At 41.2% G+C, this 27,083-nt stretch overlaps 2 protein-coding genes across 4 annotated transcripts in view; one reads left to right on the top strand and one right to left on the bottom strand.

Annotated features, from left to right (window-relative positions):
- The window catches only part of LOC140759398 (nodulation receptor kinase-like), a 57,548-nt gene extending 47,742 nt beyond the window's left edge, over nucleotides 1-9,806 (bottom strand). The window contains exons 1-9 of one of the 3 annotated variants that reach the window (XM_073095951.1): nucleotides 9,559-9,806; nucleotides 8,851-9,013; nucleotides 8,578-8,649; nucleotides 8,411-8,482; nucleotides 8,123-8,197; nucleotides 7,846-8,024; nucleotides 6,251-6,471; nucleotides 5,632-5,758; nucleotides 5,477-5,545 (exon numbers count right to left, since the gene is read on the bottom strand). In XM_073095951.1, coding sequence (XP_072952052.1) covers nucleotides 5,477-5,545; nucleotides 5,632-5,758; nucleotides 6,251-6,471; nucleotides 7,846-8,024; nucleotides 8,123-8,197; nucleotides 8,411-8,482; nucleotides 8,578-8,649; nucleotides 8,851-9,013; nucleotides 9,559-9,613 — 1,033 coding nt within the window. In that variant the 5' untranslated portion in view covers nucleotides 9,614-9,806. The remainder of the gene's footprint in view (nucleotides 1-5,476; nucleotides 5,546-5,631; nucleotides 5,759-6,250; nucleotides 6,472-7,845; nucleotides 8,025-8,122; nucleotides 8,198-8,410; nucleotides 8,483-8,577; nucleotides 8,650-8,850; nucleotides 9,014-9,558) is intronic. The other 2 variants (XM_073095953.1, XM_073095952.1) reach the window with 2 other exon arrangements.
- A 14,746-nt stretch (nucleotides 9,807-24,552) lies between these two features.
- LOC140758949 (scarecrow-like protein 23) lies at nucleotides 24,553-26,425 on the top strand. Its single transcript, XM_073095367.1, has one exon. The coding sequence runs from the start codon at nucleotides 24,882-24,884 to the stop codon at nucleotides 26,241-26,243; it is 1,362 nt and encodes a 453-aa protein (XP_072951468.1). The 5' UTR covers nucleotides 24,553-24,881; the 3' UTR covers nucleotides 26,244-26,425.
- Nucleotides 26,426-27,083: the final 658 nt, after the last annotated feature.

Below are 27,083 nucleotides of genomic sequence, written 5' to 3'. Positions count from 1 at the left end.
AGGTGCGTCATATGAGTGTCAATGATCCTCTCATACCTATGCCTTCACATCATCTCCCACCTCCGTTACAAAACCCAAGACTAGCGGTAGTGGAACCCGAGAGACATGCGACACCGGTGCGCTTCATCGATTAGGAGGATTGGCGCTATAAGGATAAAGTTGATCCCTATAGAGTTGGTGATGGACGTACTCAAGGATTTAGATAAGGTGATCAATATGCGTAAAGGTTTAAACCTGAACGAAGGATCCTTTGCGAACCTGACAACCCTATTCGGGGGAGAACCGCACGTTTGGACTTTCCAAAATTCTAAGGCGGTCATCCAACGGATTGGGTGTTTTAAGTTGAACAATATTTTAATTGTCAAAGTATAGCGAAAGATGTAAAAGTCCAGATGGCAAGCTTTCACCTCCAAGGAACGGCATTGCATTGGTATAGATCGGTTATTCATGGTAGTGAATTTACCGGATTGGCTAATTTTTGTAGGAGGATTATACGCAAATTTGGAACAGCGGCATATGAAGATTTTGCTGCCACATTAAGCAAGATGGTTCAGAGGACTACCATATTGGAGTACCAAGCTGAGTTTGAAAGAGTTAGTAGTCATTATGAGCCACCGTGGCTCGAACGTACATTGATGAGTACATTTATTTCAGGGCTGCGAGAAGAGATACAAGCGAATATTCGTGCTCTATGTCCTACTACTCTTGAGAAGGCCGTGAGGATGGAACAAAAGTATAGGGCTTTAAGGATGGCAGCAAAAAATAATTGGGGCAACCGAGATAGGCGGTTTGCACCTAGAACTCCGACTGGAAATTCTGCGGTTTCAAAAATAGCGACTGCAAGTACTAGACCACGACCACCTTTGAGACCTTCTTCCGATGTTAGAGGAGGCACAAGACCCTTTTGAACTCTCACACTTGCCTAGGTGGAGGAGCGAAGAGCGAAGGGCCTTTGCTTTTGATGTGATGAGCGTTTCACCCCCGGTCATCGATGTTCTTAATCGATCGGGAGTGTGATGCTTATCGATGGTCCTGAGAAGGATGATGAGGTAGTTGATGATAGAGAGTGTGCAGAGGAGACCGATGAGGAGACCGTTGAGGAGGGCGTGAAGGAAGATATCCAAGTTGAAATATCGATGCATGTATATTCGGTTATGGGTAGACGGACTCGTTAAAAAGCATTGTGTGCATATCCTCATCGATTCAGAGAGTACACATAACTTTCTAAACGAGAGGCTAGTGAGGAAATTGGGTTTGGATGTCGAACCGACTACGGGGTTTGGCGTTGCTATTGAAGACGGCACAAAGCTTAGAGCGGAGAGTTTATGTCGCCGAGTTAGTATACGAGTGCAAGGACATGACATCATTGCGGATTTGTATCCGTTTGCACTACGAGGAGTGGACATTATCCTTGGTGCTCAATGGTTACAAAGTTTGGGACCCGTCACATTTGATTTCCGGAGTATGTGAATAAAATATAAACAAGGAAACAAAGATGTGCGGCTTGATGGTGTTTGTACTTCGCCGATTCCTGCGATGTAGCCTTTGGTGAGGCTGCTTGGTGCGTATGATTTGACCTATCTTCTTCAGTTAGGACTAACAGGAGATGAGCCTCAAACGAGTTCAGGTATTACCATTGAATTGTCTAATTTATTAGATAACTTTTCTGGACTGTTTGAGGGGCTGTAGAAGTTGCCACCGAGGAGAGCGACGGACCATCTTATAGAGATTGTACCTAGGGCTGCACCGGCAAACGTGAGACCATATTGGTATCCACATGTGCAAAAATAAGTTATCTCAAAGATGGTAGCCGAGATATTGGATCAAGACCTCATACAACCAAGTCATAGTTCATACTCATCCCCCATGCTATTGGTAAGAAAAAAGGACAGAACATAGCGTTTTTGTGTTAACTATCGAGCACTAAAATCTATTACCGCCAAGAACCAGTATCCCATTCCGGTTATCGAGGAGTTGCTGGACGAGCTTGCAGGGGCGACTATATTTAGTAAGCTTGACTTGAGGGCCGGATATCATCAAATTAGAGTTCACCCGGCGGATGTGCACAAAACTACATTTCGGACTCCGAATAGGCATTACGAGTTCCGAGTGATGCATTTTGGTCTCACCAATGCTCCAACTACCTTTCAAGGCCTCATGAATGATATATTTCGGCCTCTCTTGCGAAGGTATATCTTGATATTTTTTGACGATATTTTGATGTATAACAGGACTGAATTGGAGTATTGGTAGGCATTTGGAGGACGTGCTGAATTTGTTAGGGCAAAACCAATTGAAAATCAAAAAGTCCAAGTGCCTATGGGGAGTACCAAAGGTGGAGTATTTAGACCACATCATTTCAGCGGATGGTGTAACGGCGGATCCTCAAAAGGTTGCATGTATGACCGATTGGCCTATTCCTACTACTACCACCGGATTGAAAGGATTTTTAGGACTGACCGGATATTATCGACGTTTTATCGCCGGATATGGTAAAATCGCTGCTCCTCTCACTTATTTGTTGAAGGACTCTTTTAGATGGATAGATAAAGCCACTTTAGCTTTTGAAAAATTGAAAATAGTAATGATGACGACACATGTTTTAATGCTACTGGACTTCACCAAAGAATTTATTGTGGAATGTGATGCGTCCAATGTTAGCATAAGAGCTGTACTAATGCAAGAAGGACGTCCCATTGCCCATGGTTTCCAGTTTCGACCGATCCCAAATGGGATCGGCCAAAACAGATCGGGATCGGCCCCAGCCGAAACCAATCGGTTGGAGTTCCAACGATTTCGGCCGAAACCCGATCCGTTTTGGTCAAACGGGTGGGAACGGGTCAGATCCGACCCGGGGGACATCAATAACACCCCCCACCTGCCTCTCTCCCTTTTCTCTCTCTTTTCTTTTTGTTCTCTCTCTTTTCTTTCTTTCTCTCATTCTCACGGGTCTCTTACTCTCTTTCTCATCAGCGACTGAGTAGTGAGTAGATCTCTAGAGACCTCAACTTCCGGCGATGTTCTCTGACGAAAATTCGACGACCTCGATCTTTGGCGACCTTGGGTAAGCTTTTTTTTCAGTTTTTTTTTAATTGGGCAGCAACTGCACCTGCAGCAACACAACCTGCAGCAGAAACTTCTCTGCTGCTGCTTCTCAGTACAATAGCAGCAGCACCTAGTGCTGCTTATGCAGTTATGCAATTATGCAGTTATACCTAGGGTGATTGGCCGGTCGAGGAAGGTTAGAAGCAGCGTTGCCGAGGATTGAGAGAACGGGAGCAAAGAAGACAAAGGAGGCAAGGCAAAACTCAATTCTCAATAATCAATAATGACTTTGGTTGCCATCCACATCCTTTTAGAGGCTAACCAACAACTCAAAATTAACCCTAACAATACAATTTTCGCCGATCGCATTCGAACGCGCCCGACCGCGTTCGAACGCGAACGCACCGAGTTCGCTCCTCTGGATTTGCGAACGCGATGCAAGGGTTAGAACGCGCGATTGAATGCACCTGTTTCCTACTTCTCTGGATTTGCGAACACGATGCAGGTGTTCACAGTGCGTTCGAACTAGGCGTTCGAACGCACAGTGCACTCTCTTCACCCACGTTCACAACCCCATTCACAAACGCGTTCGAACTCACTCCACCCCCGTTCGAACGCGACTTACAGAAAACTTATTTTAATGGAAATTAAACACTAAAACATGAAACAAAAACACTGCTAAAGTGAATCCAAGCTCAGGACAACATCGGTGAAGTCCGAATCATATCACAATATTGTAGCACTATTGGGCAAGATAAAAGACGTGTTAAATGCAACTAGTATGGAAAGAAAATGAGTAGTGGAATCAGCCGTTTGAAAGAACATTTAGTTGGAAGACAAGGAAATGTAGCAGTTTGCACTCAAGTGTCCTTGAAAGTTAGAAAGCAGATGTTGACTCATTTAATTGGCAAAAAGAAGGATAAACAATCTATACAACAAAGAGAGTCAATGGTTCGTGAAGAATTAATGCATAATCTTGTACACATTGATAATGATAACAGTGAGCAAAGTGAGGAGGATGAGAAAGAGAGACAGATGAGGAGGGCAATGAAAGAGAGTAGAAATATGCATAGAGAAGAGGAAGAGATGAGAAGAAGCATTGGTGGTAACTTTCAGAGATCTAAATTAGTTAATATACGAGGAGATAAAGAATATGAGGGCAGTAGTTCTACTCATAGAATTCCTGGTGTTACAGCAGAGTCTGAAAATATTGGACCAATGGATACATATCTTTAGAAAAAAAAGGGTCATACACAGACTTCCATCAAGACAGCTCCCAAAGGAATTAAAAATGCAAAGAAACACATTGATAGAACTATCTCTAAATTTTTCTTCTACAACCATATTCCTTTCAATGTAGCTAATAGTCCTTACTATCACATTATGATGGATGCTATATAATCAATAGAGCCTGGTGTTCCCCCTCCTAGTTCAAATGATATTGCTACTAAATATCTTGACTCAGAGGTAGATGAACTTCATACTTATATTGAGACATTTAAACGGTATTTGAATGAATTTAGTTGTACACTGATGTATGATGGGTGGAGTACACAAAACAAAAGAAATATAATTAATTTCTTAGTGTACTCTGGTATGGGGCCAATATTTTTGAAGTCTGTGGATGCTACTGCTCATTTCAAAAATGCAGATTATATTTGTCAGTTGATGGATGAGGTGGTACAAAAAATCGATGAAAAAAGACTAATCCAAGTGGTTACTGATAATGGGGCAAATTATAAAGCTGCTGGAAATTTACTAATGATTAAAGGACCTCATTTATATTAGACGCCATGTGCTGCACATTGTATTGATCTGATGTCAGAGGATATTGCAAGAGTCTGAAATTGACCTGGTCATACGTGAAGGTCAGAGGTTAACAAATTTATATATAACCATGGTTGGGTTCTTAATTTACTCATGCAGATGACTGGTGGTAGGGACATCATCAGATCCGGGATCACTAGATTTGCCACTCACATTTTAGCCTTGGACAAAATCATATATCTCAAAAGGTAAAAGGTCGGTCCTAAAATTCTATTCACCAAAAATCAAGGTGCAAGGACTATAAACTGTGAATTTTCAAAGAATTGCCAACCGGGTAGCTATGATTAGAGGTTCATCAAAAGGCTCTGGGGTCATATCAGTTACTCTCATAAATGAGGTGGAAATAAAAGAATGAGTAGCCCCAGGGTCAAATTAAATCCTAGCGTTATGAGAGAATAAAGTCATATGTAACTAATTTTCATTTCTATTATATACCTATAGGTTGCAAATGCAAATAACATTTAGTATAATAGAAAACATAGCTTTGGATAATCCAAATGTGTATATATAATATTACCAAGCAAAGTCACAACACTTGATCTCCCATGCCATATGCATTACTAAGTGCAAGAAATGAATAAATCAAATAACAAGAGAAACTCACCTCTGGCAGCACCTAGTGCGATAGACAACCTGGTTTGCCAATCAAGAACTTTCCTTTTTGATGCTTCACCTTTGGATAAAAAACCATGTTGAGTAAATATAAGGAAAAATTTGGGAAAGCCTAATATGATTCCATACTGAAACTAAAGATGATACCATAAAGGCGATCTTGTAGTGAACCATTAGACATGAATGGATAGACCAAAATTTGTTGATCATTTTCACAGCAGTAGCCAAGAAGTGGGACCAAGTTGTCATGCCGAATAGTGGAAAGGAAGCTTAACTGTATAAATGTTAAGTTATTAAGTTAGGGGAGCTTCCTTTTAGCCTACAAATGATTGAAATAGTTGCTGTTGAAGGTACTAGAAAAGCAAGAACATATCTGACAAGAAATGAAAGAGAATCTAGATAGATGGTTAGCCATACTAACTGTATTCATTAAGTAGAGATAGATATACATAAAATGATTATACTCCTGATTTATGATCATTGATAAGATGATAATGTTCCATGTACCTAATAAAGCCAATATAGATGGACATTTTGATGCATCTAAAAGCCATACTACTATTAGATGTGCTCTTTGCTTGAGTTTATGCACTCTTCTCATTGATGAAATATTTCATAATAAATTAAAATTATCGAGCATTGAAGAGATGCCTATAATGTTTTGTTCTGATAGATTAAGCATAGGAGCACAAAAAGAATAGACTATGAAAGTCAATGTAGAATATGTTTTTTATGAAATAGAAAACAATGTTTAGATTATAGATACCTCATTATTGAATTCACGTGTTCCTTGAGTTGAGGAGGCTGACCGCACCTTTACTGCCACTTCTTGACCATGTGGTAGAGTACCTCGATAAACAGCTCCAAATCCACCCTCTCCTATCAAAGTTTTGTAATTGCATGTGGCGTTTTGGATATATAGAAGTGAGAATTGCTGCACCACAGGGTCTGAAGGGTTGTGAACACTCCAATCTGAAAAAATTGGGTCTGCATATAACATAATGGTTCATATGAATTTTATGTACAAGATCACAATAAACTGATATATGTGCATCTATGTGCTGATTGGACATCCTAGAAACTCAGGTTAACAAGTGTACTGGTGACTTTATCACAAGTTCCATGCAATTTCCATTGAATTAAGGTCGGCGAAAAAAAAAAACAAGATCATAATGTGTTACAAACCAGATCTGGACCAATCTAGACGTAAAAAAAATTATAAAAATTTATATGATGGTAGCCTCAAAGATTAGGGTTCTAATTATTTTGATTTCAAATAAATTAGAGGTCGAGATGAAAAGATATAAATAAAATAGTGGAGGAAGATCAAAATTAGACAGATTGGTAATTATCCGATATTGAGATGGTCGTCAAAGAGTGGTAGATGGTCAAGGGTGGTAGTGGATGACTGTAAGGTAGGGTGGCTTGTGGAGATGATGGTGGCTAAGGTTTGGAAGTAGAATTAAAATTCTATATCTACTCGTAGTAAAATAAACAACTATGATTAACTTACTTCTACTCCTAGATTATCTTACTCTTACTCTTGCTCCTAAGATAAACTCAAGACTAAAATAATTTCTCAATGCTTGAACAGTTAGATAATTAAACAAAGAAGCCAGACTCTCTATATATAAAGGTCAGGTATAGTGAATTCTACTCGAACTAGTCCTAAAGATTTATACATCTCGAATTAGAACTTGCCTTATAAACTTACATGACTTAGAGACTTACAAGACTTAATTAAACTTATCTTAGAGGCTTATATGACTTAATTAAACTTATTTTTTAGGCTTACATAATTTAACAAGACTTATCTTAAGGAATTACATAAGAGATAAATATAAATCAATTAAAAGATAAATAAACTCAATCCATCGAGCCAAATGCCCCGTGATGTGATCCGATGTGACTTGGTTCGTATTATAATGCCACACAATCCACATGTGAAGAAAACAACAAGATTTGATGTAATATACCGTATTCATTTGTGTACTAATTCCATGCAGAAGTAACAACATCAATCCCCAAATATACAAGTGGAAACAATTAGAAGATAGACATATTACTCACTATACTCTCACCAGAGATTAAGTATGAAAGTTAGATGGAGGAGGGCAGGTGTTAAACATTGATTGTTGAGAATAAACAAAACTACAGAACTACTACAGACTGAACCATAAATTACAAGTTCATCAAAGCTGGAAACTTCGTATATCTAGTCTGAGCAATGGGCATTCACCTTTACATGATAAAGTGAGCAACAAAATGGTGCTGGATTTGAAATACATTGTGCATCATGCTTTGTGAAGTTTCTGAAATGCAGTGACCAAACATAAAAGGATGAGTATTTCATAAACATACCCTTAACAGCTTGGTTGTCTCCTTTACTAGGATGGTGGGTGCGCCTGTAAAAGCAAGTAAAAAACATTCCAAGTGCAAGAGCGCAGGCAATGGATCCACCAGCGATGCTTCCTATCACATAAATTCTTTGTTGAGAAAATTTTGATTGTGAAATGTCTTGTTTGTCACAACCTCCAGAACTGAATTCAAGTAAAAAGAAACCTAAGGGATCGGATAGGTATTCAATAATTCTGCAGATAAATTGTGCAGCTAAATTGTCATTGTGTAGGCAGCATACATTAGGGTAAAATTCGTCCTATTAGATAAGCCAGGAGGAAGTTGATCGCTTAAGAATGGATTGCACCTGATAGCCCTAAAACATACAAATAATACTTATATTAGCTGCAAATATTGAACCACAAAGAAAAATTCAAAAACAGAGCTCATTATCTACTTGTAGAATTAGAAAATGTAATAAGATATGATTCTTCAAATCTTCTAGAAGTACAAAGATACAGTACATGTACTCACGGTCCAAATTGTGAGTTGAAATGAACATTAAGGAACACAGTGATGTTGAACTTACAACTTTGATAAACGAATGAGAAAGCCAAAAGATTCTGGAATGGATCCAGTGAAGTTATTATTCTTCAGATCTCTGAACAGTCCAAGAAAAATAGCATTAAAATCAAAGAACAGATACCATAGTTATGGACTCATGGAGCCATGATTGCAGGAAATAGTTCAACATACAGGTCAATTATCTCTGTTAGGTTACCAATTGATGTAGGAACTGGCCCATTCAAACTCTTTGATGAGAGATCTCTGTGTACATATTAGGATGCCCAGCATTCAGTAACATGTTAGTGTAAGATGTCCTATGAAAGCATTAATGTAAGATGACAGATAAAAAAAATGAGGATAAGAATATAGAAGGCATTACAAAGCAAATTGTATCCCAAAGAGATTAAAGTGGTGAAAAAGGTTAGAAACCAAGCTGCATTCGGGGGGACTGAAGTCACTCACAACTTCACAACAGCATAGGTGCCATTATTCTGTGTACAGCGGATGCCTTTCCAGGAAGGAGGCAAGCATGGATCACCATACCACTTCTCCAACAGCTTGTTTCTTGGGTTTGTCTCCAAAAGCTCGTGCTTCAGCTCATTCATTGCATCAACTGTTTGAAGTTCTATGAGACATTAAGTTTCTTTATGGAAAAAAGAGGAAAGTCCAAATCACTCGAAAATTAATGTCATTACAGATTATATTTAGCATAGGAAAATCATCATTCAGAAAAGTTCACTGCAAGTCACTATGATGAACATGAGGTGAAGCCATTAAAAGCATTATTTCTATCTTAAAATAGTTCCATTTACTGAAATTCTTACAAGAAAACATTTGCCACATTAATATGGGACAGGTAATTGAAATTTTGGGTAAAGATTTTATCTGTCATGTCACATCTTGCTCTCTTGATAACACATCTCAACAGAGCTAAATAAGCACTTATGTTCCTAAGACACTTCAGGCAAAATTTTATCCTTCCACCAGAAATCGCACCTTTGATCACTAAATTAATATAATATGCATCAATTTGTGACCATATTAATGCCTAAGTCCACCCAAATAAATCAATCCTGTACTATTCTGTTGAAAAAAAAAATCAAAGAATATATTTATTTTCACCTACAAAATGATCTATTACAACACGAACAAGAATCACAAAGCCCTTACCTTGCGTCCCATACCCTCTGGAAAAAAGCATCAGAAGAAGGAGGTACGAGATCATCGCCGGCAAAGCTAAGCCCTAGCCAGCCATATAATCCATCAGCACCGAATCGGAATCTTTTGACCAGCGATTGATTCGAACGAAGCAAGAAAGGGAGGAAAGGGGAGTCGGGGGGAAGTCTACCCGGAGTAGGAGGAGAGAAGAAGGGAGAATGAGAAAGAGTCCAAGTGATGGGGAAAGTCCTGGAGTTTGTTTGTCCGGGTGGTGGTAACTGCCGTCAACTGTTCAATTCTGGCCATTTTATTATTTCAGCTGGTCAAACACGGACACGTAAGGAGGCCCCACCTTTTTTTGTTTTGTATAATTGTATTTATTTCCAAAGGGAGTTGCGCAAGGGTGACTCTCTTGTTTGGTTTGGGACTAAGCTCCGAATAGATTATTTATTTTATCTTTTAGTCTTGATTTTTTTGAAAAATAAACTTGATAAGATATAAAAAAGTTTAAAAAATATTTAGTTATTGAACCAATTTAGACATTTCTGAACTAGTTAAGGGGAGGTCTCTAAACTCAAAGCAAACAAGTTATATGAATCTCTGACTAAATTACGTAAAATATTTCTGGTTAAAATTGTTGTAGAGATGAGTGATGCAAGAAAATTTAAATAAGAGTGTTCTTATATTCAATTTATCTTGATGATTGAAATTCTGCCCTTTCCCTTATGATACTGTGATACGATTCGATCCATATTAGCACCACGCATGACATTATGTTCGTGGGAATGAGCCTATTTATCTAGTTGAGTATGTAGAAGCAATAAAATTAATTTTTGCTAGAGTGCGTTCGAACGCAAGGACCGCGTTCAAACGGGGTGGTTCCAACACCTACATCACATTCGCATCAATAGAGAACGAAAATGGCATGTTCAAACGGAATCGAGTGCGTTCAAACGCGGCCGTTCGAATGCCTACATCACGTTCACATCGACAGAGAACGGAAATTCTGCATTTGAATGCACCGCGGCAAAAGTATGGGTTTTGTTAGGATTTGTTAGGATTGTTTGGAGTTGTTTAACTTAGTGAGGAGTTCTTAGGGTGAACTTCTATATATATGTGGAGGAAACCCTAATTGAGGTCTTATGATGTTATTGAAATTGGATTTAGTTTTTATCTCCTTCTCTACTTGTCTCTAGCCATTGGTGCCCTCTCCTACCTCTCTTTTTCCACCACTCAAGTCTTTGGTCGGCCTCTTCCAACTTCTAATCACCCTCTTCCACAACAACTTCTCCCCCTTCATACCAAGAACTAAACCTCGCATCTATTTAGCCATTGGAGGGCTATCAAGCTAGGATCTAATTGATTTTCAACCACTATTCAATCGATATCTTGAGATCTAACCGTCCAAATCCTGTGATCTTAGATCCGTTGGAAAGCTATCTTCAAGGCAACAACATATCCAAAATTCAAGAGGATCCATTGGTTATATTGTTTGCAGAACCCCATGGAAGTTACATGCTTCATCGACTCCAGAACCATTGCGGATTGGATTAAGCCGATTTGTAACAACTGGTATTAGAGCTAACTTTCCTCAGACCATTATGGCTACCACAAGAACCAAGGCGGCGAAGCAAGTAAGTGAACAAGGCATGGAGACGGACAACATGGCTATGTCAAGATCCCCATCCCCTCAGAGTTTACGAGGATGGATAGAAGGTCCGCCTGATCTCGCGCAAACCCTAGCGCTCATGGCGCAAATATTGCTGGAGATCAAGGGCACTCTTGCTGATAGGAATGAATATCCTCCAAGGCATTCCCCTGAGCGCCATCAAGATATGAAGAACCCCCCTTACCTAGAGAGGGGAACTGATGAGGACCGATCCTGGAGGCACCTTGGCGATAGCACGACGAACCGAACAGGCGCCGCACCAACTTACCTCCCTTGCACCCGAGGTAACCTATGGACCCACATCTAGAGGAGGAGCCTTAGGATGAGTGGGAGGAGCCCCCCACATCAGCCAAGGGTCCAACAACAAGAGCCGCTTTGTCGATGACACGAAAAGGGGCGTGACCAAATGCTACAACGTCGCACCATTCAAATCGATTTTCCTAAGTTCAGCGGTGGTGACCCGTTGGATTGGATTTATAGGGTGGAGCAATTCTTCACTTATCAAGGGACACCTAATCACCAAAAGGTGCTGCTGGTCTCATTCCACCTTGAAGACATAGCGATGAGATGGTATCGAGCAATGCATCGCGCACGCCTCTTTGCCACTTGGGAGGAGTTCGCCGATGCGCTTTGTGTGTGTTTCGAACCTTCCGACTATGAAGATTTCCAAGCCACCTTGATGAAACTAACCCAAAAGACTTCTGTAAGGGTCTATCAAGAGGAGTTCGAAAGAATCAGCAATAGAGTCCATGGGTGGTCAGACTCAGCCCTGAGAAGTACTTTCATCTCCGTGCTTCGTCATGATATCCAAGTGGAAGTCAAAGCTACTCGTCCTACAACCTTGCTAGAGGCCTTCTCAGTGGCTCAAATGATGGAAGAAAAGAAAATTGAAGGCTACTCACCGCCCCAATTGGAGCGTTACGGACCCACGTGTTAACCCTAGACCATCAGTCTTGGGAGTGGCACGTTCGGGGTGGGTTTGGCCAAACCTTAATCAGCCAAACCTTCCATAGACAAGCCCTAACTCTAGGGGATAGCCAAGGGTAACAGGGCGATGCCTCATACCAACAGAGGTCGAAGATCAACGTTCGAAGGGTTTATGCTTCTATCACAACGAGCGCTTCACACCAGGCCACAAATGTGCCAAACAGCCCGCAGCCATAATGCTCATGAAAGAGATGATTGAGAAAGATCCTTTTGAAGATCTTGAGGGATAGCAAGTGGAAGAAGTGAGCCACACTGAAGATGACAACCCGTTGGAAGTTCAAGCCGAAATTATTTGAGACCCCGTACCTTGCTAGCAATGAGTGTCACTCGGTTACCTGACGGACGTGAGAGATGCGTGGTTTGTATCTTCTGATCAGACGGTGAGTAGTCTTATCCCCTAGATCCCTTTCTCAAATTAGGATATATTGTATATTATGTACATGCATGTTTTGGCCTCCAGCATGATTATATGACTTTATATAGAGATGATTTCAGTCGAGCATATTTTATCATGCACTTGATTAGACTGATCTGGGATATGAGTACATTGGTGATATATAGAGATGATTGGAGATGATTATGCTATTATGGTTTTATGTCGGGATGATTTCTATCATGAGTATGCATGTGGTAGATTAGCATGAGTATGCATGTGTTAGATACATGGTTGGAATTTGCATTACATCATTTTGCTCTTGATTCCTATTCCACCTAAATTCCTGTTATGCATTGACTTGTTATTGTACTGGATATATGCATATGATTTGTCATTTAAAAAGGAAAGCATGAAATGTGATTGATAGGATAGTTGATAGAAAGCGTGAGGATACCCGAGTGGGCGCGAGGGTTAGGACGTGCTTGGTGGATGATTGATTGCTCGACATGGTCGCAATCCTGTTGGCCTTACATCCGAGGTCGTTAGTCTGTGTGCGCAGCAGACATTCGGACACATGCCGTTCGCCAGGGCATATGTGGCGAGTTATCCTCACGAGATTTCTATCAGCTAGAAGGGTGTCCGGTCTGGATGGATGTTGATACCCTAGCGGATGGCAGGGTATGGTTATATTTGAGATACTCCTTGCGGATGGCAGAGTATGCTCTGAGCCTTCGGGCATGATGTTGAGACCGGGTACCGGGTGTTGACTGTGCACAGTGGTATAGTATGATGATATTATACCGAGATGTCGGTGATGATCGTGATATTGAGAAATGCATATGATTTCATTATCATTCGGTTACCTGATTATCGAGTGGTCAATATGCATCATATATGGTTGCATTTGATATCATAGCATAGTCATGATCGGCATACATCATGTGTCATATTTGAGAGAGAGTTATGATGATAGATGACATGGAGATTTGTTTACTCATGGTCGAGGATTATATACTTTTATCAGTTATGACGTGTTATCTACTTTTCATTTATATATTATTGAGGATACATTCATATACTCATTCATGACATGATACTCTTTCTGATTCATATTATCCAGTACATGATTTACTCTCTGTTTGGCATCACTGATTCGGGGTAAGGTCTATTCACTGAGCCTTTTGCTCATGACTCTCTTTATTTCTTTTCTAACCCACTCAGATATGTGGTACGTGATAGCGACTTGAGAAGATATTTTAGAGCGATGATGAGGTGAGCTATAGATACGAGATGGTATAGATGATAGTTTATATAGAAATCGAGTTGTACCAATATTTGATATTTGTACTCTTTTGTATTAGACAATGATTTGTATAATACATGTCGAATCATAGTGTACCCTTGTATTAGTTATTGTGGACTTTGATATTCATATGTTAACAAGTTTATTTGGTTAAGAGTATGATTTATTTGGTGATGGATTATGTGATCATGGATATGTTAGCAGGTGTTATTTGATGATGTCATGAACGTATGTGCACAGGAGTGTATCTGTGCGTGACGGGCCCCGCCCGACCTGTCGCGTGTGCCGCGCGTGCCGTGTGGGCGCGTGTGCGTGCACGTGCCCGTGCCGGGCGGGGGCGTTACAGTGGTTTCCTCGGTTTAACCGGCTACTATCGCCAGTTTGTAGCGAATTATGGCAAGGTGGCAGCTCCCCTCATGGCCTTGCTATGAAAGGGTGTTTTCTTATGGACAAGCAAAGCAAGGGAAGCATTGGAAGCATTGAAGAAGGTAATAATTTTAGCCTTGGTCCTTGCCTTAGCAAATTTTACCAAACCGTTCACTATTGAGTGTGATGCATCTGGAGTCGGTGTAGAGGCTGTTTTATTGCAAGAGGGCAGGCCTGTGGCTGATACACTTAGTTAGGATTTTTTTTATTGCATTAGTTATTTATTCTTACTAAAATAAAATTTCTCTAGGTCGCGTTCGAACGTAAGAAGGGTCGCGTTCGAACGCCCTTGCGAACGCTTGCATTAGGTTCGCAAATACAAAAAATGCATAATGTGCGTTCGAACACGGTCAGGCGAGTTCGAACGCCGCGTTTGCATATACAGAGAATATCTTTTGTGCGTTCGAACGCAATCGGTAGGAATCCTCTAAAATTATGGTTACTTATTGTTATTGGGACTTGTTGGCTAGCATCTATAAGTATGTGGATGGCAGCCAAATTCATTATGAAATTGGATTATTGATTTGTTGCCTCCTATCTTCTCTCAAGACTCTCTCCCTCCTCCCTCTTCACCATCCTTCTACCTCTATCGTTCGCAAGGTTTCTCCTAACTTCTAATCTTCCTCATCTGTCGAGTCACCCCTCTTCTTTGGGATCTCGACCATTTTGTTCCCTTCGTCTACATCTCTTAACCACGTCCACCATCCACCTTCATCTCCATACTTCATCCATAGCCCTAACATCCACTCCACCCGTCACCACCACCATCACCCATATTATTTCATGTTTTTGTTCCAGATACAGTTTGAATCTGTGAAGAGCATAAATATAAAAGTTATATATCATGAAGTTATGAATTGAATCTACTTATCTTCATAATTTTCTAACTGTAGGAGAATATTTGACAAATATTTTTTCACAGTTGCGCAGACTGCTTTCTATAATAAATTCATATCTTAAAAAAAATTGTTCCATAACCTGTCTTTTGGTATTGTAACCCATCAATTTGGTATTAGAGCCAGACAAACCTTAGGCTTCCATTAATGGTTAAAATAAGAAAGATAACATCAACAAGGAGACCTATAGAAAGCACATTGACAAGGGAGGACATAACCCACGATAATCTTAATTGTGAGACCGATTCCTTTGGAGTGACAACGGCAGGACTGAGTCAACCAATGTCCATGGGTGTGAATATGGGCTTAACAGATGAACTTAGGGCATGTTCTAAACATTGCTATATAGAGTTGAAGCAATTCAAAAGGATCATAATGATTTAAAGAAATATATTATGAACCGATCGGCTTCGACATCTCCTCGATGACGATCAGTGCCTTAAGAAGGACCACTAGTGGAACTTCATCGATCTGATACCCCACAAGTCCAGGTGCAACATGTGAGTGTTAATGATCCCCTCCTACTTATGCCTACACATCATTTCCCACCTCTGATACAAAATTTAAGACCAGTGGTGGTGGAACCCGAGAGGCGTGCGGCACGGATGCGCTTCATTAATGAGGAGGATTGGCACTTTGAGAATGAGGTTGATCCCTCTAAAGATAATGATGGACGTGCTCGAGGACTTAGAGAAGGTGATCAACATGTATAAAGGTTTAGACCTGAATCAAGGATTTTTCGCGAACCCAACGATGCTATTCGAGGGAGAATCGCACGCTTAGACTTTCCAAAATTCCAAGCGGTGATCCAACAGATTATGTGTTTCAAGTTGAATAATATTTTGATTGTCAAGGGACAGCGGAGGACGCAAAGGTCCAGATGGCAAGCTTTCACCTCCAATGAACGGCATTGCATTGGTATAGATCAGTTATTCATGATAATGGATTTACCAAATGGGCTGACTTTTATATGAGGATTACACGCAGATTTGGGATAGCGGCATATGAAGATTTTGCTACCATATTAAGTAAGATGGTTCAGAGGATGACCATATTGGAGCACCAAGCCGAATTTGAAAGAGTTAGTAGTCGTTGTGAGCCACCTTGGCCCGAACTAACATTGTTGAGCATATTTATTCCAGGCCTATGAGGGGAGATACAAATAGATGTTCATGCCCTATGTCCTACCACTCTTGAGGAGGCCTTTGAGAAAGGCCATGAGGATTTAGCAAAATCATAAAGCTCTCAAGATGGTGATACAATTTGGACTTCACCGATGTCATCTCGAGCATGGATACACTTTAGGAGTGTTTTTGTTTCTTATTTTAATGTTTAATTCCTAAGAAAATAAGTTTTCTGTAAGTCACGTTCGAACGCGGGTGGAGTGCGTTTGAACGCGGTTGTGAACGTAGTTGTGAACGCGGTTGTGAACGTGATTGTCAAAGTGTGCATTGTGCGTTCGAACGCCGCGTTTGAACGTACTGTGAACGCCTGCATCGCGTTCGCAAATCCAGAGAAGAGCGAACTCGGTGTGTTCGAACGCAATCAGGCACATTTAAACGCGATCGGCGAAAATGTAGTATTTAGGGTTAATTTTGAATTGTTTGGTTAGCCTCTAAAGGATGTGGATGGCACCCAGCAACAAAAACAAGTTGGGGCAATTGAGATGGGCGGTTTGCACCTAGAACATCGGTTAGAAATTCTGCGGGTTCAAAGACGAAGGCTGCGAGCACTAGACTAAGGCCACCTGTGAGACATTCTTCCAATGTTAGAGGAGGCACAAGACCCCCAGTTCGAACTCTCACACCTTCCTAGGTGGAGGAGCGAAGGGCCTTTGCTTTCGATGCAATGAATGTTTCACCCTCAGTCATCGGTGTTCTAAACCGATTGGGAGTATGATGCTCATCGACGGTCTCAAGGAGGATGATGAGGTTGTTGATGATTGAGAGTGTCTAGAGGAAGTCCATGAGGAGGCCATTGTGGAGGGCATGGAAGAAGATATCCAAGTTGAAATATTGATGCATACACCGCATAGAGATTGTGTCTAGGACTGCAGCAACGAACATGAGGTCATATTAGTATCCACATGTGCAAAAGGAAGTTTTCTCCAAAATGGTAGCCGAGATGTTGGAGCAAGGACTCATACAACCAAGTCATAGCTCATACTCATCTCCCACGCTATTGGTGCAGAAAAAGGATAGGACATGGCGTTTTTTGTGTCGACCATTAAGCACTAAACACTATTACCGTCAAGGAATGGTATCCCATTTCGGTTATAGAAGAGCTGTTGGACGAGCTTGTAGGGGTGACTATATTCAGCAAGCTTGACTTAAGGGCCGGGTATTATTAAATTAGAGTTCACCCAGCGGATGTGCACAAAACTGCATTTCGGACTTCGGACGGGCATTACGAGTTCCAGGTGATGCCTTTTGATCTCACCAATGCTCCAACTACCTTTCAAGGCCTCATGAATGATATATTTTGGCCTCTATTGCGAAGGTATGTCTGGGTATTTTTTGATGACATTTTAGTGTATAGCATGACTAAATTGGAGCATTTTGGAGGATGTGCTGAATTTGTTGAAGCAAAACCAATTGAAGATCAAGAAGTCCAAGTGCTTATGGGGAGTACCACAAGTGGAGTATTTAAGCCACATCATTTCAACGGATGGTGTAGCGACGGATCCTCAAAAAGTTGCATGCATGACCGCTTGGCCTATTCCTACTACTACCACCGGATTAAGAGGATTTTTGGGGTTGACCGGATATTATCGCCGATTCATCACCGGATATGGCAAGATCGCTGCTCCTCTTACTTTTTTTGTTAAAGAAGGACTCTTTTAGATGGACTGATGAAGCCACTACAAATTTTGAAAAACTAAAAATAGCAATGACGACAACGCCCATTTTAGTACTACTGAACTTAACCAAAGAGTTCATTATGGAATGTGATGCATCGGGAGTTGGCATAGGAGCTGTACTAATGCAACGAGAACATCTCATTGCCTTTCTTAGTAAGACTTTATCATAAAAATCTCAGCAATTATCAACTTATGAGAGAGAGATATTGGCAACTCTGCATGCGGTGACAAAGTGGAAGCCTTATTTGATCGGTAGACGATTTATTATCCGAACCGATCAAAGGAGCCTTTCATACTTTATGGGAAAGCGTATACACACTCTAGCACAGCATAGATGGGTTTCTTTAGTTCTTTTCTAACCCGCTCAAACATGTGGTATGTGATAGCGACTTAAAATATCTTGAGAAGATATTTAAGAGCGATGATAAGGTAAGCTATAATGCGAGACGGTATAGAAGATAGTTTATATATAAATTGAGTTGTACTAGTATTTGATATTTGTACTCTTTTGAATTAGACGATGATTTGTATGATACAGGTCGAATCATAGTGTACTCTTGCATTAGTTGTTTTAATTGTATCTTGATGGTTTATTGTGGCCTATGTGGGTCCTGCCAGATTATGTAGTGATTTAGTGTATATTATTGTGGACTTGGATATTCATATGTTAACAGGTTTATTTGGTTAATAGTATGATTTATTTGGTGATGGATTATGTGATTCATAGATAGGTTAGCAGGTTTTATTTGATGATGTCATGATTATATGTGCACAAAAGAGTATCCGCGCATGACGGGCCCCACCCGACCTATCGTATGCATCGCGCGTGCCATGTAGGCTCGTGGGCGTGCATGTGCCTATGCCGGGCGGGGGCGTTACAATAAGTGGAGTATTTAGGCCACATTATTTCAGCAGAAGGTGAAGCGGCAGATCCTCAAAAGGTAGCATGCATGACCGTTTGTTCTATTCCTACTACCATCACCGGATTGCGAGGATTTTTGGGGCTGACCGGATATTATTACCGCTTCATCGCCGGGTATGGTAAGATCACTGCTCTTCTCACTTCTTTGTTGAAGGACACTTTTAGATGGATGGATGAAGCCACTACAGCCTTTAAAAAAATAAAAACAGTAATGACGACGGTGCCCATTTTAGCGTTACTAGACTTCACCGAAGAGATCATTGTAGAATATGATGCATCAGGTGTTGGCATAGAAGCTGAACTAATGTAGAGAGGATATCCTATTGCCTTTCTTAGTAAGGCTTTATCACAAAAATCTTAGCAATTATCGACTTACAAGAGAGAGATGTTGGCAATTCTGTATGCGGTGATAATGTGGAGGCCTTATTTAATCGATAGGTGATTTATTATTCGAATAGATCATAGGCGATTCATTATCCGAACAGATCAAAGAAGCCTTCCATACTATATGGGACATCGTATACACACTCCGGCACAACAGAAATGGGTCACAAAATTACTGGAGTATGATTATGAAATTCAATACAAAAAAGGAATAGAAAATAGAGCGGAAATTGCTGGAGTATGATTATGAAATTCAATACAAGAAAGGAATAGAAAATAGAGCGACGGATGCATTATCACGCCAACTCAATTCCGCCGAGCTTGTAGCCTATTTTACTCCTACCTTTCCCTTCCTTGATGAACTAAGGAATGCATGTACATCTGACCCAGATGTTTTGAGATTATTGCAGGAGGTGTTGGATGATCCAGAGCGCCATCCAGAGTTGGAGAATCAAAGCGGTTTGCTGCTGGACTTTGAATGTATTTGAGTGCCCGCAAATGATGGGTTGCAGCGAAAATTATTGGAGCACTTCCACCAAACTCTAGAGGCTGGTCATGAAGGCATCTTGAGGACTTATAGGGGGATATCTCAGAGTTGCATGTGACTAGGATTGAGGCGGGATGTGAGGAGTTTTATCTGTGCTTGCGAAGTTTGTTAAAAGGCTAAAGTAGCTACATTGAAACCGGCCGAATTACTTTAGCCTTTACCTATATCGGACCGTGTTTGGGAAGACAATTCTATGAATTTTATAGAGGGTCTTCTGCTGGTATGTGGTTATTTTGTTATCTTTGTGGTGATTGACAAATTGAGTAAGTATGCGCACTTTTCGGCAATGTCACATCATTTTCAGCCAAGTTTGTATCTGAAATTTTTGTGAGAAATGTTGCTTGGTTACATGGCATGCCACGCATGATTATCTCGGATTGTGATCATATATTTATGAGCGACTTTCGGACGGAGTTTTTCAAATTGCAAGAGACTCGATTGAACTTCAGTTTAGCCTACCATCCACAGATAGACGACCAAATCGAGGTGGTCAATCGAGGCATTGAGCAGTACTTGAGGTGCTTTATTGGAGAGATGCCGAGATGATGGTTAGAGTTCTTATCGTCAGTGGAGTGGTCTTACAACACCGCCTATCATAGTAGCATTGGCATGACTTCATTTGAGGTGGTGTATGGACGCACAACTCTGATATTACGTGCTTATGATCCAGTGGTATCTGCAGATCAGACAAAGGTGGACTTAGCTTTGATGGATAGAGATGCCATATTAAGGAGGTTGCGTGCTAATCTTAAACTTACTCAAAATCGTATGAAGCAAATTTATGATCATAGTCATAGGAAGCAGGAGTTCGACATCGATAGTTGGGTGTTTGTGAGGGTGCAACCGTATCGGCGGGAGACCTTGCGTCCGATACGAAACCAGAAGTTAGCACATCGCTACTTCAATCCGTTTCGGGTGTTGGAGCGTATTGGTCCAGTTGCATATCATTTGGAGCTGCCAAAGGGTTTGAGAGTGCATCCTATCTTCCATGTTTCATTGCTGAGGAAACGGATTAGAGATCATGAGGTCGTTGGACCAGTTCTACCAGAGTCATTGGAGGAGACAGAGATCGTAGAACCAGTTCGTGTACTTACTAGGTACCGACGACGACATGGTACCAGATTAGAGATGGAGATTCTAGTCGAGCAGCTTGGCAAGCCATCCTATGAGGCGATATAGGAGTTAGAGACTGACATTTTGGAGTGTTTCTCCGACTTTACACCTTTAGGGCAAGGTGGGGAAAGCGTGGTGGGTTGATACACCTTGTTAAGATCTTTTCTTATTACATTAGTTATTTATTTTCATTAAAATAAAATTTCTGTAGGTCGCGTTCGAATGGAGGAAGGGTTGTGTTCGAATGCCCTTGCAAACGCCTGCATTAGGTTCGCAAATACAGAAAATGCGAAAAGTGTGTTCGAACGCGATCGAGCGCATTCGACCGCTTGCATCGCGTTCGTACATACAAAGAACGTCTTTTGTGCGTTCAAACGTGATCGGGTGCATTTGAACGTGATCGACGGGATTGCACTAGGATTAGGGTTAGTTATTGTATTAGGGCTTGTTGGCTAGCCTCTATAAAGGTGTGGATGGTAGCCAAATTAATAATGCTATTGAATTATTGATTTCTTGCCTCCTATCTTCTCTTTATTCTCTCTCGCTCCTCCCTCTTCACCATCCTTCCACCTTTACTATTGGCAAGGTCTCTCTTAACTTCTAATCTCCCTCGTCTGTCAAGCCCTCCCTCTTCTTTGGGATCTCGACCACTTCATCCCCTTCGTCTATATCCCTTAACCACATCTACTATCCACCTTCATCTCCATAATCATCCATAATCTTAACATCCATTCCACCCGTCACCACCACCATCACGTGCGTTCTTTTTTATTTTTGTGCCAGTTGCAGTGCGAATCTGCGAAGGATATAAATATGAAAATTATAGACCAGGGAGTTACGGATCTAATCCATATGGTTTCGTGATTTTCGGACTACAGAAAAATATTTGATGAATATTTTACCACAGTTGCATGGACTGATTCCTATAATAAATTTAGATCTTGAAGGAATTGTTCCATAGCCTATCTTTTGGTACCGTAACCCATCACTAGTCTAATCAAAATGAATGATAAAACATGTTCAATTGTAATCATCTTTATATATATCATACAATTATGCTGGAGGTCACATTTGCCACCACAACGATCAATCCTTGATAGAAAGATCCATATGGTCTTAAATAGGGGAGTCAGAATTTGAAATTATTTATAACATATAATCTCAATATTTCCACTAGTTATAATTAACCCAACCAAAAGATAATTTCTCATTGTAATCATATCCTATTGATTCCTATATTTGTTTTGTTATTTATAAACTATAATTATATTATATAATAATTTATTTGAAACATAATCATCTGCCTATTCTCTTGGATAATTAAGAAATTAAAAATAAATTAATGCAAGTAATTACATATGAATATATGTACATAACTCTAATAATTACTATACCTAGCTAGGATTAATATAGTAAATTATATTGTATGTATTTTGCTAATCATGTATAATTAAATTTATTTACTAGTCATAATAATTATATTTAATTCATAGAAATTAAATACTTTAGATTAACTATAATAATTAAATAACTAATAAGGGCTCAGCCCAGCACTTCAATGCCTTAGGGTGTTGGGCCGAGCCTAGCACCCAAGCACACCCATTGCAGGGTGCTGGGCCGAGTGCAGCACCATTGCAACCAAGATTACTTAAGAGAAGAAGAAAAGGAAGATAAGAAGAGGAGGGAGGGGAGGATCGAGCTACAAGGGAGAGGAACGGTCACTGGTGGTCGCTCAACGGTCGGCCTCTCGCCGGTGGCCCTAAAAAGAAATAGTGAGAGAGAAAGAGCTAAACAGAGAGAGGGAGAGAAAAGAAAATAAGGAAGAAGAAAGAGAGAGACTCATCGACGAGTGGGAGGGTCACGATGGCTCTTTTCGGTGCTTGGAGTTCGTTGTTGGACTAGAGGGAGAGAGAGAGAGAGAGAGAGAGAGAGAGAGAGAGAGGACGAGAGAATGAGAGGAGAAGAAAAGATAAAATTAGAGAGAGAGAGATTAGGGGTGGTCACGTGGCAGTGGTGAAGTGGCCGGTGGGCTCGGTCCAACCTCCACATGTCATCATGACGCTAAGTAGGGAAGCTTCCGTGGAGGTGCATGAGGCCCTTGCATGCAAGGCATGCTAGGCACGAGGCCGACCACAGTATGGCTGATCGCGTCATGCCCAACTAATTTAATTTAATTTTTTTTTAATTTGGGGTTATTACACTCTTCTCTCTCTCTATATATATATATATGAGAGAGAAGGTGGGAGGAGGGGAGAACAATAGTGTGGCCGACCACATCTAATTTCATGACAGGTCAGCCACACATCATGAATTGATTTAATTTTTTTTTGGTATTATAGACTATCCAGATACAAAGTCAGTTATCAAAACGGAAACAAAAATTTCATTTCATATCCTACAACACTCGGATATGAAACTGAATAATCAACCAATTTTCACTCTTATCTAAATATAAAAATAAGAGATTTTAGAAGAATATTCATGAAAAAAAAAACTAAAAATTAAGGGACAGCTCAAGCTCACTCTACTAGCCACCTAATTGTACAAGTTCTATTAGCATGTACAAAAAGCTCACCTTACGCGCCATCTAATCAGAAGATCTTTTTATCTCATACCTCAACTCAAACCACCCAATGACTATCCTTCGCGGAGTGCTTCGATGAAATTCTGCTCTTCCAGACAAACTGCCAAAAAATCTGCTGGTCACGCCCGATAAAATTATTGACTTGAAACTCCTACCGGCCTAACCTCATTCTATTAAATTAATCCAATTTTATATAATCTAATTAGTAATTAAGACAATCAATCGCCTTCCCATCTCTTGTTTCTTAAACTATGCAGCAACTACAGGACAAGAATAATGACAAAAAAATAAATGGATGAAATCCTATACGGAATTAGTAATAACAAAATTTGTAGTTCAAATCCTACATTTTATTCAAAAATCAAGCTCTCATTTTTAATAGAAGATAAAAGGGTATCTTTAGGTTAAGCAAGACATCAAGATAATTTTATCTTGTGGTTAGGCTAAAACATAAAATATTCTCCTAAACTTTTCTTCCGTGTTGTAATTCTAACCCATATGTGGCCGTTGATATTTTCGTCCAAAACTAAGGGCTGATGTAACTTTATTTTAAAACAGTCGAACATGTAGAAATTTTGCCTTTCTTATTTGCTCTTATTTTCTTTTAAAAAATATTACAATTTTTAAGATGAATAAGTAAGAAGAATTTTAGTAAAACAATTTTACGAAAAAAAATTTACGAAACAATTTTACCTTTTCTTTCTAGTAGTTGTGAAACAAAAGATTGGATTTCTATCTTTTTCATATCAAAAGTACTATCATTGAGACAGTTTCATACATGGCAGAACGATAATGAGATTAAAAGACAGAAATGAAAGGTCGAAAAGATAAAGTTTCAGCTTAATCAAAGAGTTAAACTATATTCTAAAAAAAGAACAAGCGCTATCAAATTCCAGCCTATATTTATATGCTCCTTGCAACCTTATCCTAGGGAGTATTATGTACTATAGAAAGGGAGTCAATTGCAAATAATTCAACGAAGGATTAAAACCATAAATTTACTTAATTAGATCATAGGCGGCTATTTGCAAAATTGCCAGAAACAATAATACTACAGCAAAGCGACAAACAGGAGGCTGCCAACTGACGCTAACGGCGTCTGACGATAACAGCAACACCTTCTTATCCCTTTTCGCATCCCCCGAAGGCCCGAACCCAATCTGTCTCTCTCCTCCTCCTCCCGTTCCTTTTCTTCCCATAATACTCCCCCCTCCATCACTCTCTCTTTCCATCTCTTCCCAAAATATCCACCTCTTCCTTTTCCCATAATGCTCCAAAGCCTCCTCCCCAAGTCTCCTATCAATGGCACCACCTCCTCCGACCCGACTCCTCCATCTTCCATGAGACCCAAGCGCTCCACCCGCGACGCCCCTTCTTCCTCAACCACCGCCGCCGCTGGTGACGACGAGGATGACCGCGTCCACAAGAAGCACCACCACCACCACTCCGGTGGGCATACCGCTTCCGACGAGACAGAATCCCGCGTCCTCCGCCTCTTGGGTCTCCTCCTACAGTGCGCGGAGGCAGTGGCCGCCGACCACCTCGCCGAAGCGCGTGACCTCCTCCCGGAGATCTCCGAGCTTGCCTCCCCCTTCGGCTCCTCGCCGGAACGCGTTGCCGCCTACTTCGGCGACGCGCTTAACGCGAGGATCCTCAGCTCCTACCTTGGCGCGTACACCCCGCTAACTCTCAAGCCATTGACGACCATCCAAAACCACCGCATCTTCCAAGCGTTTCAATCCTACAACGCTCTCTCGCCCCTCGTCAAGTTCTCCCACTTCACCGCAAACCAGGCCATCTTCCAAGCCTTGGAAGGCGAGGACCGCGTCCATGTCATCGACCTCGACATCATGCAGGGGCTCCAATGGCCCGGGCTGTTCCAAATCCTCGCTTCCCGGCCTTCCAAGCTCCGATCCCTCCGCATCACCGGGCTCGGGTCGTCCCTCGAGCTTCTTGAAGCCACCGGGCGAAGGCTCTCCGACTTCGCGGCGGCTCTCGGGCTCCCGTTCGATTTCCACCCTATAGAAGGCCAGATCGGGCACGTGACGGATCATAGCGAGTTCGCTGTCCGCAACGTCGGAGAGGTCACCGTCGTCCATTGGATGCACCATTGCTTGTACGACGTCACTGGATCGGATCACGCCACCATTAGGCTGCTTAAGATTCTCCGGCCGAAGCTGATCACAATCATCGAGCAGGATTTGGGGCACGGGGGAGATTTCTTGGGGCGGTTCGTGGAGGCGCTGCACTACTACTCGGCTCTCTTCGACGCGCTCGGCGACGGGGTCGACATCGAGAGCACAGAGCGGCACGCGGTGGAGCGGCAGCTGCTGGCAGCGGAGATAAGGAACATAGTGGCGATCGGCGGGCCGAAGCGGACCGGGGAGGTGAAGGTGGGGCGGTGGGGGGACGAGCTGCAGCGCGCCGGGTTCCGGCCCGTGTCGCTCGCCGGGAGCGCCGCCGCGCAGGCGAATCTTCTCCTGGGGATGTTCCCTTGGAAGGGGTACACCTTGGCCGAGGAGGCCGGATGCCTCAAGCTCGGGTGGAAGGACCTCTCCTTGCTCACGGCCTCCGCGTGGCAGTCGAGCCCCGACAACGAGGAAGATGATAAAGAACGCATCCATTGTTAAGAGTAGTTTGAAAGATTAATTAATTGGTATCTTCTTTATTTGTCGCATGATGAATATTAACGCTGCCTCTTCTTCGTTTGTCCTTATTTCTTTGTTGTATATAGTTGATTATATCTTGGTTTAAAGGATCGGAGCTGCCTTTTTCTTTGCATTGGTTGTGGAATTAGCAGGGACAAGATTCCATGGACTTTTGGGAGGAGGTACGTGCAATTAAGTTTCCGGTCGGTAGAGAGAGAGAGAGAGAGAGAGAGAGAGTGAGAGAGAGTGATAGCAACGGCAGCTGCTACTTTTGAAGGGGGGGGGTCGATCATTGTTGGTGCGTTGTTGGACCTATGTGGGGACTGGGAACAAGTGAGCTTATTATGTACATAAGAGAGAGGACGAAATAACGAGTTTGGTTGAGCTAGCGCATTATTTGATGAAAACCAATTTAGAATTACTAGAAGTTGAACGATACCGATCAGAACGTCTCTGTTTGTTAATTTCTTCCGTAGGAGCAAGCATGCGGGACTTTTCTTGCGCAATCTGCATACGAAACCCATTATTGATGTGAGAGATCAAGCCTATACCGTACAAAGAGTAGTGTGACGCCGCCCTATTTCCAATAATAATAATAATAATATATTTTACTGTAAAATGTACTTATGTCTAAATTTTTTTTTTATATTTTAAAAAGTTTCAGTTATTCTCTCTATAAAGTTTGAATATAAATTTTTCTATCAAATTGAATAAAGCACCATATTTTTATTTTGGTTATGCAGTGGTATTATTTTTTTGTCAAATTTAATTGAGCATCAAATCTATTTTAGTTATTTAGCGTTATATCTTAAAAACTTGCAC

This window comes from Typha angustifolia, chromosome 4, assembly GCF_048772165.1.
Source record: "Typha angustifolia cultivar Huaian chromosome 4, ASM4877216v1, whole genome shotgun sequence".
Taxonomy (NCBI): domain Eukaryota; kingdom Viridiplantae; phylum Streptophyta; class Magnoliopsida; order Poales; family Typhaceae; genus Typha; species Typha angustifolia.
The sequence above is the reverse complement of the archived record's forward strand: the minus strand, read 5'-3'. Positions and strand labels throughout refer to the sequence as shown.

Coding starts and splice junctions, on each gene's coding strand:
- LOC140758949 (XM_073095367.1), top strand. CDS start 24,882: ATGCTCCAAAGCCTCCTCCCCAAGTCTCCTATCAATGGCACCACCTCC.